Below are 24,199 nucleotides of genomic sequence, written 5' to 3' on the forward strand. Positions count from 1 at the left end.
CACTAGTAGGCTCAGAAGCTGAACGATTATCGGGAGAGGTATTAGGAGATCCTCACACGCATGACAGACACAAATTACCTCAGCTTGGAGTCGAGCGAGCAGCTGGAGCGGCTTCAGCGGATGGAGGCTTAGATGGAGATATACCAGGCTCATATGCACCTCGCTGGCATCATCCCTGCTGGTGGCACATAGACAACATCGCCTAGGAGAACGACGACGACGACGAAGACTAATTGGATCTTTAGTGATTAGTGTTTCGTTTTATTATTTCATTATATTTATTTGATTTACTTGGTTTGTAATTTATTTGAATATTTTTTATTTATTTTAAAAATAAATTTCTATTATTTACAAATTGACCATTAATTATGTAAAAAATAAATTTAAATAAAAAATAAAATTGACCATTTATTTCATATTTTTTTTTAAAAATTGACATTATTGTTAGATTTGCCGAGGAAATAATCCGACAATAATAGTGCTGGAAATAACATATTGTGGCGCCAGCATTGCTGTCAAAATAATCCATCGATAACCAAAAAATTTTTCGAGCAGGTATTCCGTCGCAGAATCCAACGATAATTATCGTCGAACGAAAAAATTATGATAGTAAACATTTACTGGCAAAATTTATACTATCTATTTTTTTTCGACGATAACTTAATTACCGTTAGATTTTGTTCGTTTTTTGGCGAAAAATCTAACAATACTCAACATTTTTCTTGTAATGACATGTCTTTTTTGATTTGGTAGAGTATGAAGGTGAATAAAAATAAAATAAAATGAAAAATCATGTTGTGGCATGGTCATGCATGTAATTCATTTAAGGTTATATAATTCAAAGTCAAACAATATACAGCTCAGAGAAAAAAAAAAGTCAACACATTATATCTAGGTCGTGATTTTGGAAAGTAAAACTTAGCACTATATATGGCAGTATGTATATAATATATCTACCATCGATATATATGAAGCAACCCCCCTTCTTTCTGGATCTCATTTTTCAAAACCATATGTAGTTTAAATGATGAAAGGGATGAAGCATATTATTATTGTGATTGTTATTATGGGTTTTATGTTGTTGTGGCCTTGTCCATCATCAGCAGAGAAGACCGTGATTAATGTTGGAGTAGTGCTTGATCTTAGTGAAACAGTGGGGAAGATTGGATTGAGTTGCATCAACATGTCCCTTTCGGATTTCTATGATGCTCATCCTCATTACAACACCAGGATGCTCCTCCATGTCAGAGACTCTCAAACTGATGTGGTTACCGCTGCTTCTGCAGGTACATATTTTTTCAATTAGCTGCATATGTATATCTTGCTTATTAGCTTACATGTATGTACGTACAAATTTTCAATTACTTCAATTTTTTCTTTTTAATATTATATACTCTGATTAGCTTGCTAATAATTGCATTGTGAAGATGTATTTTATCATTTATGTGAGATGAACCTCTCTTATTATATATACTCCTCTCATACACCGTTAGGAATTTGAGTATTAAGAAACGTTCAAACTTTCATGGTTTTTCAATTACTTTATAGATACTTAAAGGGAAAAAAAAGGGAATGCAAGGGTAATGGGCTTCTTTGACAATAAGTTTGATAGAGTAGAAGAATATATATAATTTTGAGTTCTTTTTTTCATTTAATTTTAATTAATTTATTTTTTTCCCTTTTGGAATATTACTAAAGGCCATTTTATAACAGGACTAGTTAATAATATCTCATTCTTAGTCTCTGCCCGTATTTGTTAGAATTGAATCTATATATATATATATCAAGGAGGGATGACACTATTAGCGAGTAAATGAGTAATTTAAAAGCCTAATCAAATGCGTGTATATATAAACTAGAGATATTCATAGCACGAGAAAAAAAAACAAACAAGAGAGAGAAATAATGTACGGAGAAGCTAAGACCTCTTCAGCTCTTGGATTACTACTTAACTAATTGTAGTAGTATTCATCATAAGTTATATATTAGACCAAGTCATTTTAATTGGTGATGGAACCTATCATATATTTGAGTCACGGCAATGCATATGCATGTATATGAGCCATGACTAAGACAGAAGGAAGTTAAAGGGATATTAGCTAGCTCGAATCAAAGATAAGGAAGAAAATATATGAATTGTGTATATAGTCTCCAGTCGTTATATATCACTGTCCCGACTGTGTTTACTTCAAAATTTCCAAATCAAGCAGCCTTTTAAGAATATATATAATAAATAATATTATACATTTATCAAAATTAATCACTAAAATTATATATATATATATGTGTGTATTATATATATAATTTATTTTTAATATATATTTTATAATCACAGCATATTTTAGTATATACTTAACATTGATATGTAATAGTTTAGTTGACTTGTATTATAACAATACTTAAACTTCATATATTACAATTTAAATAAATAACCAAAGAATATTCTTTTTGAGGGAAAATATTCTCTTAAAACTTTACAAGATCGTCTGGCTTATTAAAACCTCCAGTTTTGTCCCAATTAAACCCTCCACTAAGCAAGTGCTTTTGCTTGAAAAAGACGAGCTTAGAAGCAGTGCAAGTTACTAATTAATATACTATATATACACTAGCATTTGACTTTATAAAATTAATTAACTAATAGTACGTACGTACTTGTAAACTACATGATATATATGATTATAAAATTGTGGAAGAATAAATTAAAATTAATTGTAAAGATATTTTTACATTTAAAATCTATCTTATAATTTAAATAAAAAATATTATTTAAATATTAAAATTAATAATCAAATTCAATAATTATATATTTATATATGAATACATGTATTATTTAAGATAAATACTACTAGATCTTCTTTAAAATAACATATAATTTATCATTTATGACATGGTTTAATTTTTGATTGGTTAATATTTTAACAACATCCTCCAAATCTTCTTGATTCAAACTTCAAACCAAAAAAAAAAAAAAACCAAAGTCTCTCTCTCAACATAACGGTTATGATTCTGGGTGGATTGAATTTCTTATTTTTGATCATTGTTCACTTCAACATGCATTTACACTCTAAACCTCTTAATGTTTCCATGTTTATTACTTTTTTAATATTAAAATTAAAAGATTTTCTATTAATTTTTCATTCTTTTTATTTCACCGATAATTTATTTTATTGTTAAATCATGGAAGAATTAGTTACTTTCTTTCATCTCTTTTTTATTACTGAGATTTATATTTAAATCCTGATTTTGGATTCAATTTTATTTATTACTGAAATTAATTGAATATCTATCATGATTACACTTTTTGTTTTGTTTGAGGAAAAAAAATTTGAAGAGAAAGATTTATTTATTAATGCTTTTATTTTTTTGTGACTATTTATTAATGCTTTTAAATATATATAATGATGAATTATAACAAATTAATTACAACTAATTCTATTATAGTTCAAATATTAAGTCTAGTTAAATTTAAGCAATTCAAATTATTAATATAGTTAATAATTAAAATTAAAATATCAATTAATTAAAAGTTAACACATCACGTAAGATAAATTATATATTATTTTAAAAAGAATTGAATAAAATTTATTATTATTTAACTTATTTATATATTTTATATTAGTAATATAATTGATTCTATTGATTTAAATATATTCAATTAAACTGATTAGTATAATACTTAGTAATATTTTAGTTATATTTTGATATAAATACGATGAAGATATGTGAGTAAAGTTATTCTTTGGAGTGTTATGTGGTATGCATCCTTTTTTTTTTTTTTTCTTATGCACATACAGCTGTAGAGTTGATGAAAAAGGAGAAAGTGGAAGCAATAATGGGACCAGTAACATCAATGCAAGCAAGCTTTGTTGTGAATCTTGGAGACAAAGCTCACGTTCCAATCATATCCTTCACCGCAACAAGCCCTTCTCTAACTTCGCTTGGCAGTTCCTACTTCTTTCGAATTGCACAAAATGATTCTACTCAAGTACACGCCATAAGCGACATCATCCAATCCTTCGGCTGGAGACAAGCAGTTCCTATCTACATCGACAACGACTATGGCCGCGCCATTATTCCCTTCTTAACCAATTCCCTTCAACAAGCAAATATCAGGGTCCCATACCTCGCTGTTATTTCTCCCTCCGCCACCGCTGATCACATTGAAGAAGAGCTTTACAAGCTTATGACCATGGAAACTAGGGTTTTTGTTGTTCATATGGTGGGGAATCCTGGGTCCACTCTCTTTGCCATTGCGGATCGGATTGGAATGATGAAACAAGGCTATGTTTGGATTGTAACCAATGGTATGGCTAATACTTTGGCCTCTCTTGACGCCTCGGATATTCAAGCGATGCAAGGTGTGTTAGGAGTGAAAACATATGTTCCCAAAACCAAAAGGGTTGTTGATTTCCAAGCACGTTGGAAGAGGCGTTTCTTGCAGGACAATCCAGCCATGGTTGATGCAAGCATCAATGTGTTTGGATTATGGGCTTATGATGCCTCAACCGCGCTCGCAAGCGCGGTTGAGAGGGCTAATAATAATAATAACTCAAAACCCGGATTTCAAAACACCATGAATAATGCTTCCAGCAATTTCAGTGAGATTGACAATATAGGAGTGTCTCAGAGGGGTGAAGAATTGCGGGACGCTTTATCGGACACCAGATTCAGCGGCCTGGCCGGCCAATTCGGCCTTGTCAATGGAGAATTAGAAGCTGCAACTTTTCAGATAATTAACGTAAATGGTAATGGAGAAAAGGTGATAGGATTTTGGACACCACAGAAGAGATTAACAAGGAATCTTAGCAGCCTAATAAAAAGTAGTACAACTGATTTGAATAATAATCATGATAATGTTCTAGGAGCAATGATATGGCCAGGGGATAGTTATTCAGTTCCAAAGGGGTGGGAGATACCAACCAATGGGAAGAAACTGAGGATTGGAGTTCCGGTGTCATCAAGGCCTCAATTTGTGAAGGTGGAAAATGATGGTGAAACTAACACAACAAAGGTAACTGGTTTTAGCATTGATGTGTTTGAAGCGGTGGTGCAAGCTTTGCCTTATGCTTTGCCATACCAATTCATTCCTTTTGCAAAACCCAATGGGGAGAGCGCCGGCACCTATGATGATTTAATCATGCAGGTCTATTTTGGGGTAATACTAATTAAGTACTTCTTTAATTTGGAGTGAGTGACTAATTAAAATTATATATTCTTTTTCATTTAATAAATTATAAATGAAAACTCGTATGCAGTATCTTTATATGAAATTAATAATTAAAGCAAACAGGTGTTTGATGCTGTGGTGGCAGACACAACGATCATAGCAAACAGGTCAAAGTACGTTGACTTCACGTTGCCGTATACAGAGTCAGGAGTATCAATGGTGGTGCCAGTGAAAGATAAGAGCAAGAAGGGTGCATGGGTGTTCCTAAAGCCTCTCACCTGGGATCTATGGATGACCACTGGTTGTTCCTTCGTGTTCTTTGGATTCGTAGTGTGGGTTCTTGAGCACCGCATCAACAAAGATTTTCGTGGCCCTCCTTCTCACCAGATCGGCACCAGTTTGTGGTTTTCTTTCTCCACCATGGTCTTTGCTCATCGTATGCATGCATCCTCCACTACTCTCTATTATCCACTTCTTATTACAGATTAAATATTAAACATGCTAATTAAATGAGGTTATAGATCGACTAATTTGACTCAATTACTTAACATGTATATCTTAGGACGGAGAAATTCTTTATTATTGTTCTAAGACTAAACTAAAGAATTAACTTTTTAATTATAATCAATTTATATCACATATACTACAATAATTTTGTTATAAATATCCACTAATAATTTCTCTGCATTCAGCTATAATTTGGATAGACAGCATATTCATTTTAAGTAGTTACTTTATTAGTTAAGAATCTAGTTTAATTTTATATGAATAATGTGATCAGGAGAAAAAGTAGTGAGCAACACTGCACGGTTTGTTGTGATAATATGGGTATTTGTGGTGCTGATTTTGACTCAGAGTTACACAGCAAATTTGTCATCACTACTAACAGTGGAGCAACTTCGACCAACCGTGACCAATGTAAATGATCTAATAAAGTATAGAACACGTGTTGGGTACCATACAGGTTCTTTTGTTCGTGGGATCTTGCTCAACCTTGGTTTCAAGGATTTTCAGCTCATAACTTATAATTCCACAGCACAATGTGATGATCTTCTCAGCAGAGGCAGTCAAAACGGTGGGATTGCTGCTGCATTTGATGAAATTCCTTACATTAGGATTCTTCTTGGAACCTATTGCTCTAAGTATACCATGGTGGACCCCACATTTAAAACCGATGGCTTTGGCTTTGTAAGTTACATATATTATTTTGAATAAACATCTATCAAAATTAATCTTTAAAAATTTAATAGACAATATTTTTATTTTTAATAATTTTTTTTTTAAATTTTTTTTTTAAATTAGACTTATTGAATAGACTGTTTTTTTTTTGTTTTAAAAGAAATTAATTTATCTTAAAATGATATATTTTAATTTAATTGAATAATAATAGAATTTAATAAAAAATTATTTGTCTAATAAACATATTAAAAATTTAATTAAAAATAATCATGAAAAGACTAATTTGTCAGGCAAAAACAATTTTAAATATATTGGGACCAAAACAATTGTTATATGATATACATATTGGATTGTTTAACTCATTTTTAATATATATTTTATATTTTAATATATATTTATATTAATAACTAATTTTAATTTTTATATAATATCGTCGAAATGTGCAAAATAATTACTATAGTTATACAATAATATCAAGAAGATAAAAAAACACGGTCAAAATTTGTCTTATTTAGTATTCATTAATTGTGACAACAATTAATAAATACTAAATAAATTAAGTTATAGCTATTTTTGATTAATTTTTTTTTGTTATCAAACATTTTCGATTGTCATATTTAAATATAGATTTCATTTGATTACAAGGACGGTTGCAAATGTATATAGGTATTCCCAAAAAGTTCTCCTCTGGTGGGTGATGTATCAAGGGCAATTCTGAAAGTAACTGAAGATCCAGGAATGAAAGAAATAGAGAATGCATGGTTTGAGAAGCAAAGTAGTTGCCAGCAAGAAGATGCATCAGTGTCTTCTTCTAATAGTCTTGGCCTAGACAGCTTCTGGGGCCTATTTCTCATTGCTGCATTGGCTTCCATTTCAGCACTCCTCATCTTTGCAGTTACATTCTTGTATGATCATAGACATCAATGGTGGTTCATCCATAATGATTATTCAACATGGACGACTCGAATCCGCATCTTGCTGAGAATCTTCGACCAGAGAGACCCTAGGTCTCAAAGATTCAGGAGAGGTGGTACTGATTCAGTTAAGGAACAAGATAAAGACAATTACGATCAAAGTAGCAGCACCATTGGTCGTCATCATCATCATCATGATCATAGCTTAGATGCGGCTTCCACCTACACAGAATCCAGCTTCTCCTTTCAAGGATCACCTTGTGAAGACAGCAATAGTGATAATAGTAATGTAGAGCAAAATAATTTGCATAGTCAACCATCTCAACAAGAAAACTGATGCAATTACTTCATTTAATTTGTTATTATTAATTAGTTAGACGTAAGAAGATTAATATATATAGTTTGTGTTATATTTTTAATTTGTAATTCCAATATTTAATTAGGGCCATATGGGTCCATTTTTGTATTTGTACAGAGACGATTCCGATTTACCTAACCATCTAGAAATGGCAAGCTAAGACCCGGTCTCTTTAACTACTGCTACTATGTATTGATTGACTAATTATATTATATAATATGTATATTCAAGTCTTGTGGTCTTTTAATATGTATATTCCTTTTGAGTTTTGACCTGGCTTTCAGGACACATATTTCGTGCAAGCTAAGTTATTAGTTAGATGAACAATTAATGATATATCTCGATGAACAATTAATGATATATCTCTCTAAGATGGGGACCAATTCCATATTCTTCTAATGTTTGGAATTTTAAAATTTTTTTGCATTATTAACATTGTAATGTACATTGGCTCAATATCTTAGATAATTCCATTAATAAAATTTTTAATGTATATTGACAAAATTATTAATTAATTAATATATTTTTTTGTAAAACTACTAATACATTAATTATAACTTTTAAAATATATTTTTAATAAAATAACAATTATAATTATTACAGAATTTTTTATTTTAATGACTTACTATTAAAAATTTAATATATTCTATTGGTATATAAATTATTAAAATTATTAAATTCGTTTATAAATTCTAATTAATTAATAATTTTTATTTTTATTTATTTTAATTATTTGTTTGATATTATAACTTATCTCATAAAATTTGAAATTTTTTAAATAATAATTTAATTATTTTAATTACCAAAATAAATAATTTGTAACGTACTTACCAATTTACACTATATTTATTTATTTCGTTTACATATGTGTATTTTTTCAATTTTCATATGTCTTGTTTACACATAAAAAATTATCTCATTTATAATATAAAACGATATATATGTATTTATAAATAATTAAATATAATTTTTAAAAATAATAAAAAATATTAATAATTTAAATTAGACCAAATTTTGTAAAAATGGAATGTTTCAAATAATAGAAAAGAAACCGTCCATTTTAAATAATAAAAAATATGGACACGTTAACACGTCTACTGTAAAAGCACATAAGTGCAACGTTAACTGCCTATTATTGACACAGTTATTAAGATAAAATTAGTTAGAATTTACACTAAAGCAATTCAGATAATATTTCAAATTTTTAAATGACAAAATTTTTAAATTTTTTATGTGCTCTCTTGAATATTAATTTTTAAATTTAAATTATATATATTTCAAATTTTGTTTGTCACATGAGAGTGTATAAAAGTGTATAAAAGTTTGAAATATAATTTAAATATAGGTGATTTATTTGATGACACAGTTAATGAAGATCACAACTCTATTGGCATAGAATATAAAATTTTTTATATTTAAGTTGGTTGTGCAAAATTTGTTACAAAGTTTAATCCGATTTAAATTATTAATATTTTTATTATTTTTAAAAATTACATTTAATTATTTATAAATACATATATCTCGTTTATACTATAAACGAGATAATTTTTTATGTGTAAACAAGATATATAAAAATTGACAAAAATATACATATGTAAACGAAATAAATAAACATAGTGTAAATTGGTAAATACGCTATAAATTATTTATTTTGATAATTAAAATAATTAAATTATTTATTTAAAAATTTCAAATTTTATGAGATAAATTATAATATCAAATAAATAATTAAAATAAATAAAAATAAAAATTATTAATTAATTAGAATTTATAAATGAATTTAATAATTTTAATAACTTATATACCAATAGAATATATTAAATTTTCAATAGTAAGTCATCAAAAAAATTTTCTGTAATAATCATAATTGTTATTTTATTAAAAATATATTTTAAAAGTTATAATTAATATATTGGTAGTTTTACAAAAAAATATATATTAATTAATTAATAATTTTGTCAATATACATTAAAAACTTCATTAATAAAATTCTCTAGGATATTGCGCCAACGAACATTACAATATTAATAATTTAAAAGAGTTTCAAAACTCCAAACCTTAAGAGAGTATTGTAACATCCACCTTCTAAGATTCCATTTTACTTTTCATCTTTATGTACAATAACAAAATGGAGGAAAAGTTCAACATAATTATAATTACTTTTGTTAAAAATTATGCTTGTGGCTAGATTATGAAAAATTATGAGACTATATATATATATATATATCTCCAAAAATAAGAATACTATTATTATTACTAGTTACCACCTTTAAATTATTATAATATTCTCTTAAACGCCAGATATGTACACAAGATTTATACTACAGTTATTAGAATTACCCACTATAGGCTATAGCTAATAAGATATATATGGCTATACAAATTACACAATTAACTTAAAAAAAATTAGTCAAAATCAGCTACAACTTACTTTATTTAATATTCATTAATTACTGTAATAATTAATAAATATTAAATAAAATAAGTTATAATTTTTTTTTGTTTCTTTAATATTATCTTTAATTTTGATATTAAAATTCAATTTTATGTATTATATATTCATTAATATTTCATTCCTTTAAGATGCAATCCACACGGTGGTTAGTAGTTATTACACATTTACACTAGGTTTGATCTGAACCTTATTGGAAAATGGAAATAATTCATTGACCTTTGGAAGTAAACTCTTTTATAAGTCCTCCGCAACAAGAACTTGTAAAGAAAACACACATTGGTTACCTTTATTTAAATTAAACCTAGTTGTGAAAGTATTCACAAGTCAAAAAAGGGTTGTTAAGAGTGAAAATCACCGAGTAAGAGAGATACAATTTCTGTCTTTCAATGTCAATGGTAATATGTGTATGTATCTAGGGCTTGGTGTATGTGGCAACTACTAATGTACTGTACATATAAAGGACCCACTTTTGAATTTCCTCCTCATTGACTTCACCTTCCCAATTTTTGTCCCTATCACAATACTCTTTTTTAATTTGTTTCTCTTTTTATAATGGCTTATTGAAGTTTGATTTGGTCAAAGTGAATGAAAAGAAAGAAAGAAAGAAAGGACACTATACAGTGTATGTGCAGTTTTTTTATCCTGTTTCGACTCCTATTACCATGGAATTGTTAGACAAGGAACTCGTTATACTGTTATAATCGTATAAACATGATATTAACGTATAATAAATAATTAAGTGCAATCTATTCAGTATAATAAATTATGAAAAGAGTCCACGAAGACTTCCATTTTTTATTGAATAAGGTACCGCGTCAATTCTACCGAAATAAAAATAAAGGCACTTTTATATTCAGTTCTAACAAATTCATCATATTATTATATATCTTCAATAAATATCAGTTTTTTTCTCTTCAATAATATATATTTTTGTTAGTTGTATAATTATATATTTGTAAATATAGATGTCAAGGAATGAAAGTGATGGTTTGATGGACACACAAAAGTAATGGGTTTCTCGAATAATTAATTTATTCGAAATATTTAATAATCAAAATAAATTAATAAAAAATAGTTAAAATTTATTTTATTTAATATTTATTATTATCATAATAATTAATAAATATTAAATTAGATAAAATATTTTATTTTTATTTTTCTAAATAATTTATATATATTATGATATTTTTTTATCCAAAAAGTTAAATATTAATTTATCACAAATTTGATGAGTTCTATTTAAATTTAGGTACTTATTACGGTACTTATATATATAGTTATCTAATTTACTAATAAAAAGAGATAAAAATTAATATTTACTTTAAAATATAAAAATAAATTATTTTTAAATGTTTAATACTTATTATAAAAAGTAAGTTCAACAAATTCGATAATAAACTCAAAGACACTGAAAAATATATCTTAAATTTAAGGGTTTGTTATTTATTGCATACTCAAGAAAAAATTTTTAACTCTCAATACTTGTTTAAATATGTGATCAACGAACACGATATTATATATTAAAATTTTTATAAGACATAGATATACGAGATATATATATATTGATATAACACGGGACACATAGACATACAAATTTAAAATTTTTATAAGATATAGAGATACGAGATATATATATTGATATAACACGGAACACATAGACATACAAATTTAAAATTTTTATAAGACACAGAGATATGAGATATATATATATATATTGATGTTAGAATATAAATTAATTTTTTAATTATCTTTAATTTTTAATAATATAAAATATTTAAAATATTTTTTATTTTAATAATTAATAATATATATTAGTTTTAAATTTATTTTAAGAATACGTTGATACGTGATAATATTTAAGTGTGCTCACATGTGTCCGAAAAAAAATTATTTTTTATTAAGATATGATTGGATATAATAAATACATGTGTCGGACGAGTGTCAATACATGTCATCATGTTCAAAATATATCGCGGAACACGACAAATTAAAAAAGTGTTTATGTATCATAAGTTTAAATGAACAAATAAATTAATCGCCAGTTGGTGTATAATTACAAAAATATATATTATTTGTATACTAAAATCAGCCACTAATTTAATTTATTTTTAACGTGTATTTATATTCTAACATATATTTTATACCGTGATGACTGATTTTGGTGTACACATAGTATTACTTGTATAATTAATTTGTGTTTAAATAATTTATGACGTACGTAGTACGAAGGAGTGGAGGACCATTATGGGATGAGTACTTTTCAAAGACTGACTGGACTAAATATATATAAAGATATGGTGTTGTTCTTCATTATGAGAAATAACTTTTATTTGCAAGCAAGAGATTATAGATGGTGACGAAGAACAACGTTAGAAAATTGTTGGGTTTTGTTTACTCTATGAACTTGGTTGTGTTGTTGGGTGTGGCGGCAGTGGCAGAAAGAGAAGTGAAAGTGGGAGCGGTGCTTGATGTTGGGGTTGGAATGGTTGGGAAAATGGGTTTAAACAGCATCAGAATGTGCATCCATGATTTCTATGTCTCTAATCCTCATTACAAAACCAGGCTCCAACTTATTCTTAGGGATTCCCAAAGGAACGTTGTTACTGCTGCTGCTCAAGGTTCGCTCCATCTCTTCGCCTCTTTATATATGCAATGTTTCACATTTAGATCTATGATTGTTGGGTGTATTTTGTTTGTTCATATTCATATATAATAACCAATTGCACTCTACTGAATTCTTAAAATAATGAAATAATAATTTACGACCTTGCATTACGGCAAGGACAGTAGTGAAGACTAAAAACAACTTCTTCTTTTCCTTTAGAAATTAAATTGATGGAGAATGAGAGTAAAGATAGACTTGAATAATGTTTAAGCATAACATAGAGAATAAATTTAAATTAGTTTCGTATAAGATAGACTGATATATTTGTATTGAATTGTTAATAATTTATAATATGGTAACAAAATCCCATATTATTTTATAATTATTATGTTAGATATATACATTACAATCGTGAGTTACATTAAAATTAGACATTAACATACATAAATATATAATGGTTAATATTGGTGAGTAATTTTGATTTATATATAGTATACTGTATCTATAAATTTTATAAAAAGAGTGTTAGAATCAGTAAATTTTGTAATTTATAATTATCAATTAATTATTATCATTAATATTTTTAGTAGTGTGATAAAATTATATCTAATAGTATAAAATTATTCATTTTCTTTTTGATAGTTAAATATTAGACAAATTTTAATAAAAATACTGTCCTAAACTTTTCCATTTTATAATATAGAAATTTCGGAGAAGTTTCTACTTTCTTGTAAGTCACGGTTGTCTTATTTACTACGCAATCCAGTAGCCAATTAATAATGAAGAATAGTGCCAAGTTTAGACTACTTGACAAAAATTAATTAATTAAGATGATAGTAGTAAGAAATAATGTCATGTGTCAACGTACGTACTCATTCACTGGCAATGGGTACAAAGAGACATAAATGCAACTGTGAAAGATACATGTCCTCTACCTCTAGACTCTAGTATTTCTTTCTTATCTTCTTCCCTATCCTCTTCCAGGTGACTCACACCATGGATGCATGTGTGATTGTCCCACTACTTTCACTGTCATTATTCAATGCCATAAACAAAAAACAACATATATCCTTAATATGTATTTCTCTTCAAAATAGAAAAAATCAACACCGGCAGCTTGTTTATCATATGGAGACAAAATTATATATATTAATCATAATTATATTTTATGGAACTAAAAATCTAAACTACAGGCCGGGGTGGTGTGAGATTAGAGAATAGAGATTATGGCAACCAGCTAGAAACCTAGACTTCAAATTATTGTTGTGGCTATACAGTCTTTGGTCTCTTGGATCTGTCTTTGGTTTCTTCCTACTAATTAAGGTTATGTTTGGTGGGGTTCAACAATAGTATAGCTAGCTCATGTATCTCTGTCCCATTTTCATTTCAACGGAATAATAATATAATAATACTCGTGTTTCAATAGTAACATTGGTGGTTAAGGTAACAATATATAACAGCCGTCAACTAGTAAGGGAGAAAAAAAATCATTGGTAATTAATAATTAAGAGAGTCATGCATTATTTCGTTTTAATTGTGTAACAGTGTAAGTGAATAAAATCAATTACGGTTTTGCTAGGTAAACAATGACTTTTGTGAATAATATGAACAATATATTTTAAAATTGGTCTAATAAAATAAAAAAAAATATAGATAAATAATAAGAATACTGAACAATGTGAATAATAAATATGTCGGATATTCAATTCAATAGGTATGCAGATAATTATGTTCATTATTTTTAATTGGATGGTTATTTATTTTGATTCGATTTATTCATGTACAATTAATAATAGCTAGATGTTCAATTCATTATGTGTGCAGATAGTTATTCTAATATTAAAATTTAAGAAATAATTTAGGAATAAAATATTTACTTGATTGGATCAATTCTAGAACTCATTGTTAATAAAAAATACTCTGCTTTCAAATTATTCTCTAAATCCTACCATCGGGATAATTATCTACACACCTAATAAATTGGTAAACCGAATCAAAAGAATAATCATTCAATTAAAAATTAATATAATCATCTGCATACCTATTGAATTGAATATCCGGCATATGTTATTAGGAACTACTTAATCAAACTAGCCGCATAAGTATTCGACTAACCATCAGTATAGTTAGTGAATTGAACATCTGGTTTATTATCCATTAATGGCTACATATGAATGAGAAGAATTATGGTTGATGAATGAAACGGGCCATCACAATGCAAAGCGGTTCATCCAAGATAGACTCCATCTACGTGCATATGAAAATGTAGTAACGAACGTATGGCGCTTGGACGTCGACGACACTACCGCGTACGGTGAGGCTGCAATGGGGCCTGTACGGCTGGCGGGCAGCGGAAAGAAAATGCACACGACTACTGTGGCGCAATCTCACATTGCAACGGAGCGCAAAATAGGACAAGGAGAGGCTGGGCGACGTCGGCGGAAGGCGTCAGACCGGACAACGAGAAAGTGCAGCCGGGAGACTCTGCAGACCGGAGATAGTAATATATTGAACTAGCTTCAAAATTTTCGTTCTACTCTTTCAACTGAATTCATATCTTAGCTTGTAGTGCAAGAATGAAGTAGATGATTATTAGAAATTAAATGGGCTTAACTTGGGTTCGAAAACTAACTTTAATTTTAGACACGTGTGACTTGATACTGATCAATATTTAACGAGAATATTATAATCATGCAGCTTTAGATCTCATAAAGAATGAGCAAGTGGAAGCTGTGATAGGACCAATTACAACAACCGAAGCCATGTTTGTGATCAACCTCGGAGACAAAGCGCACGTGCCTATTGTCACGTTCTCAGCAACGAGCCCTTCTCTCTCATCACTCCACACCCCATATTTCTTCCAAATTGCTCAGAAAGATTCAACTCAGGTGGAAGCCATAACAGCCATTATCCAAGCTTTTCGGTGGAAAGAAGTGGTTCCAATTTATGTAAACAACAGTTATGGCGAAGGACTCATTCCATGGTTAACTAATTCACTTCAAAAAGCATACATCCGTGTTCCTTATCTGTCTGCCATTGATTTCTCAGCCACAGATGATGCCATTGAAAAAGAGCTCTACAATCTCATGACTATGCAAACTAGAGTCTTTGTCGTTCACATGACACCCCTTCTTGGCTCTCGTCTCTTTGCCATTGCCAAAACCATTGGCATGATGGATCAAGGTTATGTTTGGATTGTCACTGATGGAATGGCTAATTTCTTCAACTCGTTGGACTCTTCAGTTATGGACTCCATGGAAGGTGTCTTGGGTGTTAGGCCTTATATTCCAAGAACTAAACAGTTTCTTGATTTTAGAGCTCGATGGAAACGACAGTTTCTAAGAGACAATCCAACACTTGTTGATATCAATCTGAATGCTTTTGGAATATGGGCCTATGATGCTACCACCGCATTGGCCATGGCCCTTGAGAAACTTGACAGCACCCTTTCTGGCTTCACTAATGTGAGCAAGAACTCAAGCAATGTGACTGATCTTGAAAACTTTGGCGTTTCGCGAAACGGTGAGAAGCTGAGAGAAGCTTTGTCAAATGTTAGATTCAAAGGTGTTGGTGGTGACTTCAAATTAGTTGGTGGTGGGGAGTTACAAGCATCAGCATTTGAGATAGTTAATGTGATTGGTAACGGGGAAAAAAACATCGGATTTTGGATGCCAGAAAAGGGACTAATTAGAAGTATCGATGCCAAAACTGCAACAACCGCATATTCAACTTCTAAGGAGAATCTAGGAAGAATTATATGGCCAGGGGACTCTTACTCTATTCCAAAGGGATGGCAGATTCCCACAAATGGTAAAAAGTTAATGATAGGGGTTCCAGTAAAAGATAGTGGCTACTCTGAATTTGTGAGAATAATCCATGACCCTATTACTAATTCTACAAAGGTCACTGGGTTCTGCATTGATGTTTTCAATGCTGTGGTAGAAGCCTTGCCTTATGCCCTTTCATTTGACTTGATTCCATTTGAAAACTCCAACGGTGAGATGGCAGGAACTTATGATGATTTGGTCAACCAAGTTTATTATGGGGTAAGGCTCTCGCTCTGTTATTGTTATTTATTGGTAAATCTCATTCTTAGGCTATCATATTTGAAAGTAATGCCTAATATGTTATGATGGATTCACAATTTCTGAATGGAGCAGAAGTTTGATGGTGTGGTGGGAGATACAACAATTACGGCAAACAGGTCCAATTATGTTGATTTCACATTGCCGTACACAGAATCTGGTGTGACTATGGTTGTTCCAATAAGAGACAACAGAAAGAAGAATGCATGGGCCTTCTTGAAGCCATTGACATGGGACCTTTGGGTTACAACATTTTGTTCATTTGTATTTATAGGATTCGTTGTTTGGGTTCTTGAACACCGAATTAACAATCATTTCAGAGGGCCTCCTTCTTATCAGATTGGCACTAGCCTGTGGTTTTCCTTCTCAACCATGGTGTTTTCCCATCGTAAGTATGCTCATTGACAGTAACAGATAAAATAGAACACAGTTTTATACAATTATAGATGATCTATATGAATATTTAATGATTATGCAGGGGAGAGGGTAGCAAGCAACTGTGGAAGATTCGTGGTGATAGTATGGGTTTTTGTTGTTCAAATTCTAGTTCAAAGCTACACTGCAAGTCTTACCTCTCTCTTAACAGTTGAACAATTACGCCCAGTTATTACCGATGTGCATCAACTCCTAAAGAATAGGTTGAATGTTGGTTATTTGGATGGTTCTTTTGTTCGTGAAATCTTGAAGGATTTGGGATTCCAAGAAAGCCAGCTCAAGATTTACAGATCTGCAGAAGAATGCAATGATCTCTTCACAAAAGGAACTGCAAATGGTGGCATTGATGCTGCGTTCGATGAAGTTCCATATGTGACGCACCTTCTTCAAATTTACTGCTCTAAGTATACCATGATTGAGCCAAGATTTAAAACTGGTGGCTTTGGATTTGTAAGTTCTGTGATATCACTCTATGTTTAATTTGTTTAACTATATATATTGGTTTCTTCAGAGATTAATTTCCTCATCCTTCTATAGGTGTTTCCAAAAGCGTCACCTCTTGTAGCAGACATATCAAGGGCAATTTTGAATGTGACTCAAGGAGCCAAAATGAAAACAATTGAGAATGCATGGTTGAATGGAAGCAGTTGTCCAGAATCTAATGCTCAAGTTTCTTCTGCGAGTCTAGGACTCGAAAGCTTCTGGGGTCTGTTTCTTGTTATAGGGGTTTCTTGTGCATTAGCACTCATGTTCTTCTTAGCAACATTCCTATATCAGTATAGACATATTCTGTCAAGCCATCAGCCCAGTACTTCAATATGGACAAAAATTGGAACCTTGCTAAGTATCTTCAATGAGAAAGACTTGAGCTCTCACACTTTCAAAAAAAGTGCAAAGCAAGATGCAAGTGTAGCTAGTAGTCCTGCTCATCATCATGGAATAGGTTCAGCTGAGGCATCACCAAGTACACATTGCCCTTCAAGTCCTTATAGCTACACAGAATCAAATTTTTCATTCTATGGAGACCAAGTAATGTTTAGTCCGGATCGACATGGTGATGGAACTCATCAAGGTCATGAGACTCAAGACAGAGAAATGAGGGTGGTGCATGATGATACTCAAGAAGTGGCCACTACAAACAGCAATAATACTAACTCCCAAGCCACATAGAACATCTGTGGCAGATTTTAACAAATTACTGTTGTAACAATTTTGTAACAAACCTCATGCATTAAACATATTCTATGACAGTTTAGTTCAGGTCAAGGTTTAGTAACAATGTATATATGAATTTTCCATTTGATGGTGCAAAATGGGCAATGGCTACAAATTTTATATATACTTTTTCTTAAGAGTCTTAGTAAATACATCAGTCCTTGCATTCATGCTCTAATTGGTTCTATCTAACAAACTAACATGTAGAGATTCATGCACCACGTTTAGAATTACTAACAACTTTGGTGAGAAGAAAGATAAATAATATTTTAGGCCTATACAACTAATTAAGGTAGACACTAATGATGGAAGAGAACACCATCCATCCATTACAAAACTTTCCTAGGATCTTATTCTTTTATACATAAGCAGAAATTTACAAGGATGTCAACTTAGGTATTGTTCAAGACACTCTTTCAGTTTTTGAAAAGTTACAGGTTTTGATACAAATGAGTCCATACCATTTGCAAAACATTCTTCAGCACTCTCTGACAAAGCATTTGCTGTCATCTGCATTCATATGAGATAATAAGACAATGATCATTTCTTTCCAAAATTATTTTTATTGAATTCAAATCAACAATGGAAGGGGACAAGAAGATTAATTTCTCACCGCGACAATTGGGATTCGCTTTTTAGATGGTCCAGAACATTCATGATCTAGATCTGGTAGATTTAACTCCATTAAAACTTTTCTTGCAGCATCCCAATTTCCTGTTTCCTCGAAAGACCGGATCAATTTCGTTGCCTGAAGGCCATTCATTATTGGCATGCAAACATCCTGCCAAGTGCAAGTATCAAATCATTATTACAAACTGAAAAATTCTATGCAAAAATGATAATGGCAGCTGAACAAAGTTGGCAGATCAAGGCACAAGTTACAGGTTCAGAGAATTCCAGAAATTACCATCAAAACCAGGTCATAAGAGCAGCGCTGAACGGCACGCACTGCTTCGGCTCCATTATTCACAACATCTATGCTATGGCCTAACTGCTTCATCATGGATTGTGTCACCATGACATTAATCTTGCTATCTTCAACCAGAAGGATCTTAGGCTTTGATGTGGATCTGGTTAATTCTGATGCACAGATGCTAGTAACACATTGAGTTATCATGTTTGCATTCCCTTGAACCTTACATGTTTTCTGAAGTTCACTTGGCTTTGTTGCTATATCCATTTCAGAATCTTCCACCATATGTTTAGAAGAATCTGTAATACCCTTATCTTGACAATATTTATCACTGCTAACTATATTTTCGATGTTTGTTTCTCGGCTCTGACCGGATGAACTTGCTGATGATTCTGATATCTCTGGAGCATCAACAACTAAAGATGAATCCTGAACAGAACATGTCCCTTTTGATATGATATCATGAAATGGGAATGGGAATGAGAATGAACACTCTGAAGTATGTGAGCTTGTGTAGCCAATCTTATGTGTTAATAACTTGTGTGCTCTGCTAGAACCATTGGAAGAGAAAAGAGAGCCTAAAGTTCGCGGTTGGAATTGGAAGAAACTTTCTGTTGTATAATCACAAGCACCTTCATCATTCTCCATATCAGAGAGTTCATCTGTGTCATCAGAATTTTCTTCAATTATTGAAACCTTGTAGGGAAGTATGAATGTGAAGGTAGAACCATGGTGTTCTTTGCTAGACACTGTTAGATGACCCCCCATCAACTCAACCTATTCAAAATTAGAAAATTTGGTAATTATATGTAAAACTAATGAAACATAACTCAGATCAAAAGAAGAATGAGGAAATGGTGTTATACCAGTTGTTTGCATATTGCTAATCCCAGTCCTGTGCCACCATACTTTCGAGCATGATCTGTGCCAACTTGCATGTACCTTTTAAATAAAGTAGGTATTGCATTTTCTGGCACATTATAACATTGAAAGAATTATTCATCTGAAGGTCACTTACTCATGTTTGTTAAACAAACAGAACAATATAGATACCTGGTATTCCAATGCCTGTGTCATACACATCACAGCGAATCCACACCGTTGGCTCTGTCGAATGATGATGCTCCTCAGTGTCTCCATTTACTGAGCATTCACTTTTAATTGGTGATCTGCATTCACCATGAAATGCATGGTTTTGGCCTTGAGGATGATCATGTCTCTGATCATCAAGAAGATTTCGGGCACTGCTACTTTGAGGTGTTGAGAGGTATCTATCTTCATTTGCTTGAGTTGCTGAAATATTTGAAACAACATATAGGTTTATACCTACTTTCCCTTCATGTGTAAACTTGATCGCATTGCTGCAAAATATTGCAAAAACTTGGATTATTTAGACTATTAACTAGACTTTAACATTTTCTCTGCTTAGTTACAAAAATCATTCCAAATTTACTAATTGTCCAATCACATAAAGTTTATTACCTGATCAAATTTGTAAGAATTTGCCGGAGCCTTAAAACATCACCAATAACCTGCAATTGTTCATCAATCAGATGAAGCAGGTACCACCGATGAAGTATACATTAAGAAAATTTTTAAGGTCCTCACCTCAATTGGTACATCATCTGACACATGTCCTTCTAAGGTTAATATTTTCTGCAACGACGCTGCAGCCGTCTGGAGTACGTGCTTTACTACCTCTCGTGGCCGAAATTTAGTTGCCTCGAGCTTCATAACTCCTACGTAGATGCAGAGGATTGCAAGGGTGGGAAGAAAAAAAATAACATGATTTTTATCTAATTGTATATGAAGCAATTCCAAAACAATCTCAACATAGCATAAATCATGTTATATAATCTTAACACTAACAAGATACGAAACAAGGATAGATTTCTTACCTGATTCAACCTTGGAAAGATCAAGAATGTCATTTATAAGTTGAAGAACCAAATCTCCTGAAGATAGCATAACATCCAAGAGCTGTCTTTGCTCCCCATCAAGCTTTGTGGTAGAAAGAACTTCAGCCATGCTAACTACCCCAGATAATGGAGACCTTATCTCATGAGACATTGTGGCCAGCATTTGTTTTGCTCTCATAGTCTCCTCTATTAAAAGGGAGTGAGAAAACAATAAGATTTCTTCATCTAAAAGTAAAAACTATTGAACTAAAGTGCTGAGTAATCAGATTCATACCTGTAATGTGAATGGTTTTGTTTAGTTCTGTTTCCTTTGCCTTCTGAACTGCAATCTCTTCCCGAATCTTCGCCATCCTTTCTCTTTTCCGCACCTGCAATTTCGGAGAATTGTAAAATATCATGTGTGCTGCCATTACCATAAGAAATATTAAAACAAAGTTAGCATTTACCTGATCTGTTACATCCATTCCCATATAGTTTATTCCAATTGTCTCCCCTACTTTGCTAAACACGGGTTCTACATATATCAAGAATGTCTTTGATCCGAATAGCTCTGTCTCAAAAGTGATTTCCCTTTTTGCAGGTAATCCTTTCTCCAAGACTTCTCTCTTGAACTCTTGAGATTCTTTGACCCCAGATCCTGTGAATATTTCCACATCTGTTTTTCCTATTATGTCCTGAAAAATATGAGTAATCCGAGGAGTTTAGATATTTCATCTAGTCAACAATTAGAATGAAGTGTTAAATTATTTTTCTGCAGCACATAATCTATTACCTCCTCTTGCAAACTTGGAAAATGATTATAGATAAACCGGTATCGCAATTCCTTGTCCTGAAGAAAAAAAAACATACATAAAAGAATTAGCCCTTGATAAGTCTAAAACAAACTATTAAGAATACATAGAGCACAGAAAAACTCATGAAGCAGTGCCTCAAACCATAGATTTTAATACCTGATGGACAATAACAACAGGGGCATTCTGGAGGATGAAATGCAAGAAATTATTTGCTCTTTTGAGAATCTGGGAGAGTTCTTCTACAGGTGAGGATTGCCTCTCAATGTTGTTGATCCTTTCAAGCAACTTGTCTTGGAGTATCTGCTCTCTCTGGATGCTTGCCTCAAGCAATTTCTCCAAACGCAAGGCCCTTTGTTTCCAATACTTAACAGTATCATACTCAGCAGCATCTATGTCAATTCTCTTGTTCTGAAGCACAACCTTGTTCTTCCTTCGCGGCATGTCCTGCCATATGTCATAAACATCCTCCAATATAGACACCGGCCTTTTGTCGCCTCCATATCTTTCTCCCTCGAACCGGTGCTCCTCCAATATCTCCAGCTTCCTTAGCTCAACATCCTGCCTTTGTTTGCTAAGGTTGTCGAGCTCTTCCCTCAGAAGGCGCACTGCGTTTGCCTGCTTGTACTCCCAATGTTTCATGAGGTATGCCAACTGAGAAGACCCTTTTTCAGTGAAATTTGTAAGCTCCATGAGGCGCTTGAAATCGGCTATAGTTGGCTCCTCTATGATTGTAACATCCTCTAACATATCCTGCTCCCTTCCAGGCTTTTCGATATTGAACTGCTTTCCAACTTCACTTCCGATATCTTCAGGCCACATTGAAGGCAGGATTTCAATTTCCATCTCCTCAATGCACTCCCTCTCCTTCTCACACACCATGATAGCACAATGATTAGACTTTTCTTCTACACAGATTCAATTTGTTCATCATTCAATACGGTTGCAACTTCACCAACTAACTCTTTTGCTTTTTCTGTGTAGAAATAGATTAATATTCCAAGAAAGGAAAATTAAATGTGAGTCTAATCATTATGGCCATATTAAAATCAGAAAGGAGCCAATTTACACTTTACAGCACACATCAGCAATTACATGGAAGAACAGGCCAAGGGTGATTATATTTCATAATAAAATCTATGAAAAAAGGCGAAAAAAAATATATATGAACTCTAATGTTGGTAAACAATGACAATTTTTAAGACTTTGTTTATGAAAAATTGATGCAAGTATTTTAATACGCGACAAGTTGACCAACCTTCCGGAAAAACCGAAAAAACAATAGAAAACATTTAATTCAAAGTAGCAAGGATTAGGGAACTTAAGAAGCCACCAAACAGATAAGTTTGAGGAGAAGAAAGAGCATAAGAGAAGGAACATGATAAGGATCAAAAGCTACTTTCTGGTATCAAAGATATCGTAATGCAGAAAACAAGCTAATCCATACATTGGGCAAAGACCAAAGCCAATACACATTTTCACAGGACTTAGAAACAATAAAGATAATTAGCTGATAATTAAGCTAATCACTATGAGTTAATTAAGGCCTGTCACTAATAAAGATGAAGAGTTGAAACTTGAAAATATGAACTCTGAGGAATCTCTTCAACTGTGAAGTCAAAATCATTCAATCATACAATCATTAATCACTTCAAAAGAAAAGGCTAAATAAATAGCTTTGTAAATTTGCATTGTAAGGTAAAAAGGAACAAACTTTATTTAAAAAACATAAATCCAGATAAGCATGTGCATTTTAAGAGCTCAAAAAAATGGTACTAAGAAATAATATTCTTAACCCTTGTTGTTGTTGTTGTTATAGTAGTTGCTGTGAGGCAACAATTACCTTGAGACTCTCACAGTTTTTTCTTCCTCTTCAAGACCCTCAGCTTATGCCTCATCAAACAATCAAAGTATCAAATGAATCATATATGGATTATATATTTATATATATAATGTAATGTTGCTTCCACTCTCTCTCTCTCTCCCTGTCCATGAAAACAGAACATAATCATCCAATCATAGAAAATGGATTTTTCTTCTTTTTTTTTTTTTTAAATCCACAGGAAACCATTGCTTTTGCTGTTCCCCGCTCTTTACTTTACGGAGTGCCAGATATAATAGATATTAATATATTTTTGTACGTACATGAGTCTAACATATCAT

At 31.5% G+C, this 24,199-nt stretch overlaps 3 protein-coding genes across 4 annotated transcripts; 2 read left to right on the forward strand and 1 right to left on the reverse strand.

The window, feature by feature from the left end:
- The first annotated feature begins 977 nt into the window (after positions 1-977).
- Positions 978-7,833, forward strand: LOC130956444 (glutamate receptor 2.1-like). Of its 2 annotated transcripts, none has more exons than XM_057883488.1 (5): positions 978-1,286; positions 3,795-5,155; positions 5,291-5,603; positions 5,949-6,355; positions 7,013-7,833. In XM_057883488.1, exons 1-5 carry the CDS (start codon positions 1,025-1,027, stop codon positions 7,595-7,597), a joined length of 2,928 nt encoding a protein of 975 aa, XP_057739471.1. In that variant the 5' UTR covers positions 978-1,024; the 3' UTR covers positions 7,598-7,833. The 2 variants fall into 2 exon arrangements, with proteins under 2 accessions (XP_057739471.1, XP_057739472.1); XM_057883489.1 differs by having other exon boundaries at positions 3,801-5,155.
- Positions 7,834-12,402: 4,569 nt separating this feature from the next.
- On the forward strand, positions 12,403-18,511 carry LOC130955972 (glutamate receptor 2.9-like). Its single transcript, XM_057882989.1, has 5 exons — positions 12,403-12,691; positions 15,376-16,724; positions 16,839-17,151; positions 17,242-17,648; positions 17,736-18,511. The coding sequence occupies exons 1-5, from the start codon at positions 12,424-12,426 to the stop codon at positions 18,366-18,368; spliced, it is 2,970 nt and encodes a 989-aa protein (XP_057738972.1). The 5' UTR covers positions 12,403-12,423; the 3' UTR covers positions 18,369-18,511.
- A 239-nt stretch (positions 18,512-18,750) lies between these two features.
- Positions 18,751-23,088, reverse strand: LOC130955973 (histidine kinase 5-like). The gene is made up of 12 exons (XM_057882990.1): positions 22,196-23,088; positions 22,018-22,074; positions 21,692-21,919; positions 21,520-21,613; positions 21,225-21,431; positions 20,935-21,065; positions 20,809-20,858; positions 20,380-20,687; positions 20,193-20,296; positions 19,321-20,103; positions 19,027-19,194; positions 18,751-18,923 (listed from the first exon to the last, which is right to left on the reverse strand). The coding sequence occupies exons 1-12, from the start codon at positions 22,916-22,918 to the stop codon at positions 18,801-18,803; spliced, it is 2,976 nt and encodes a 991-aa protein (XP_057738973.1). The 5' UTR covers positions 22,919-23,088; the 3' UTR covers positions 18,751-18,800.
- Between the last annotated feature and the right edge of the window lie 1,111 nt (positions 23,089-24,199).

Source organism: Arachis stenosperma, chromosome 10 (genome assembly GCF_014773155.1).
Source record: "Arachis stenosperma cultivar V10309 chromosome 10, arast.V10309.gnm1.PFL2, whole genome shotgun sequence".
Taxonomy (NCBI): Eukaryota; Viridiplantae; Streptophyta; class Magnoliopsida; order Fabales; family Fabaceae; genus Arachis; species Arachis stenosperma.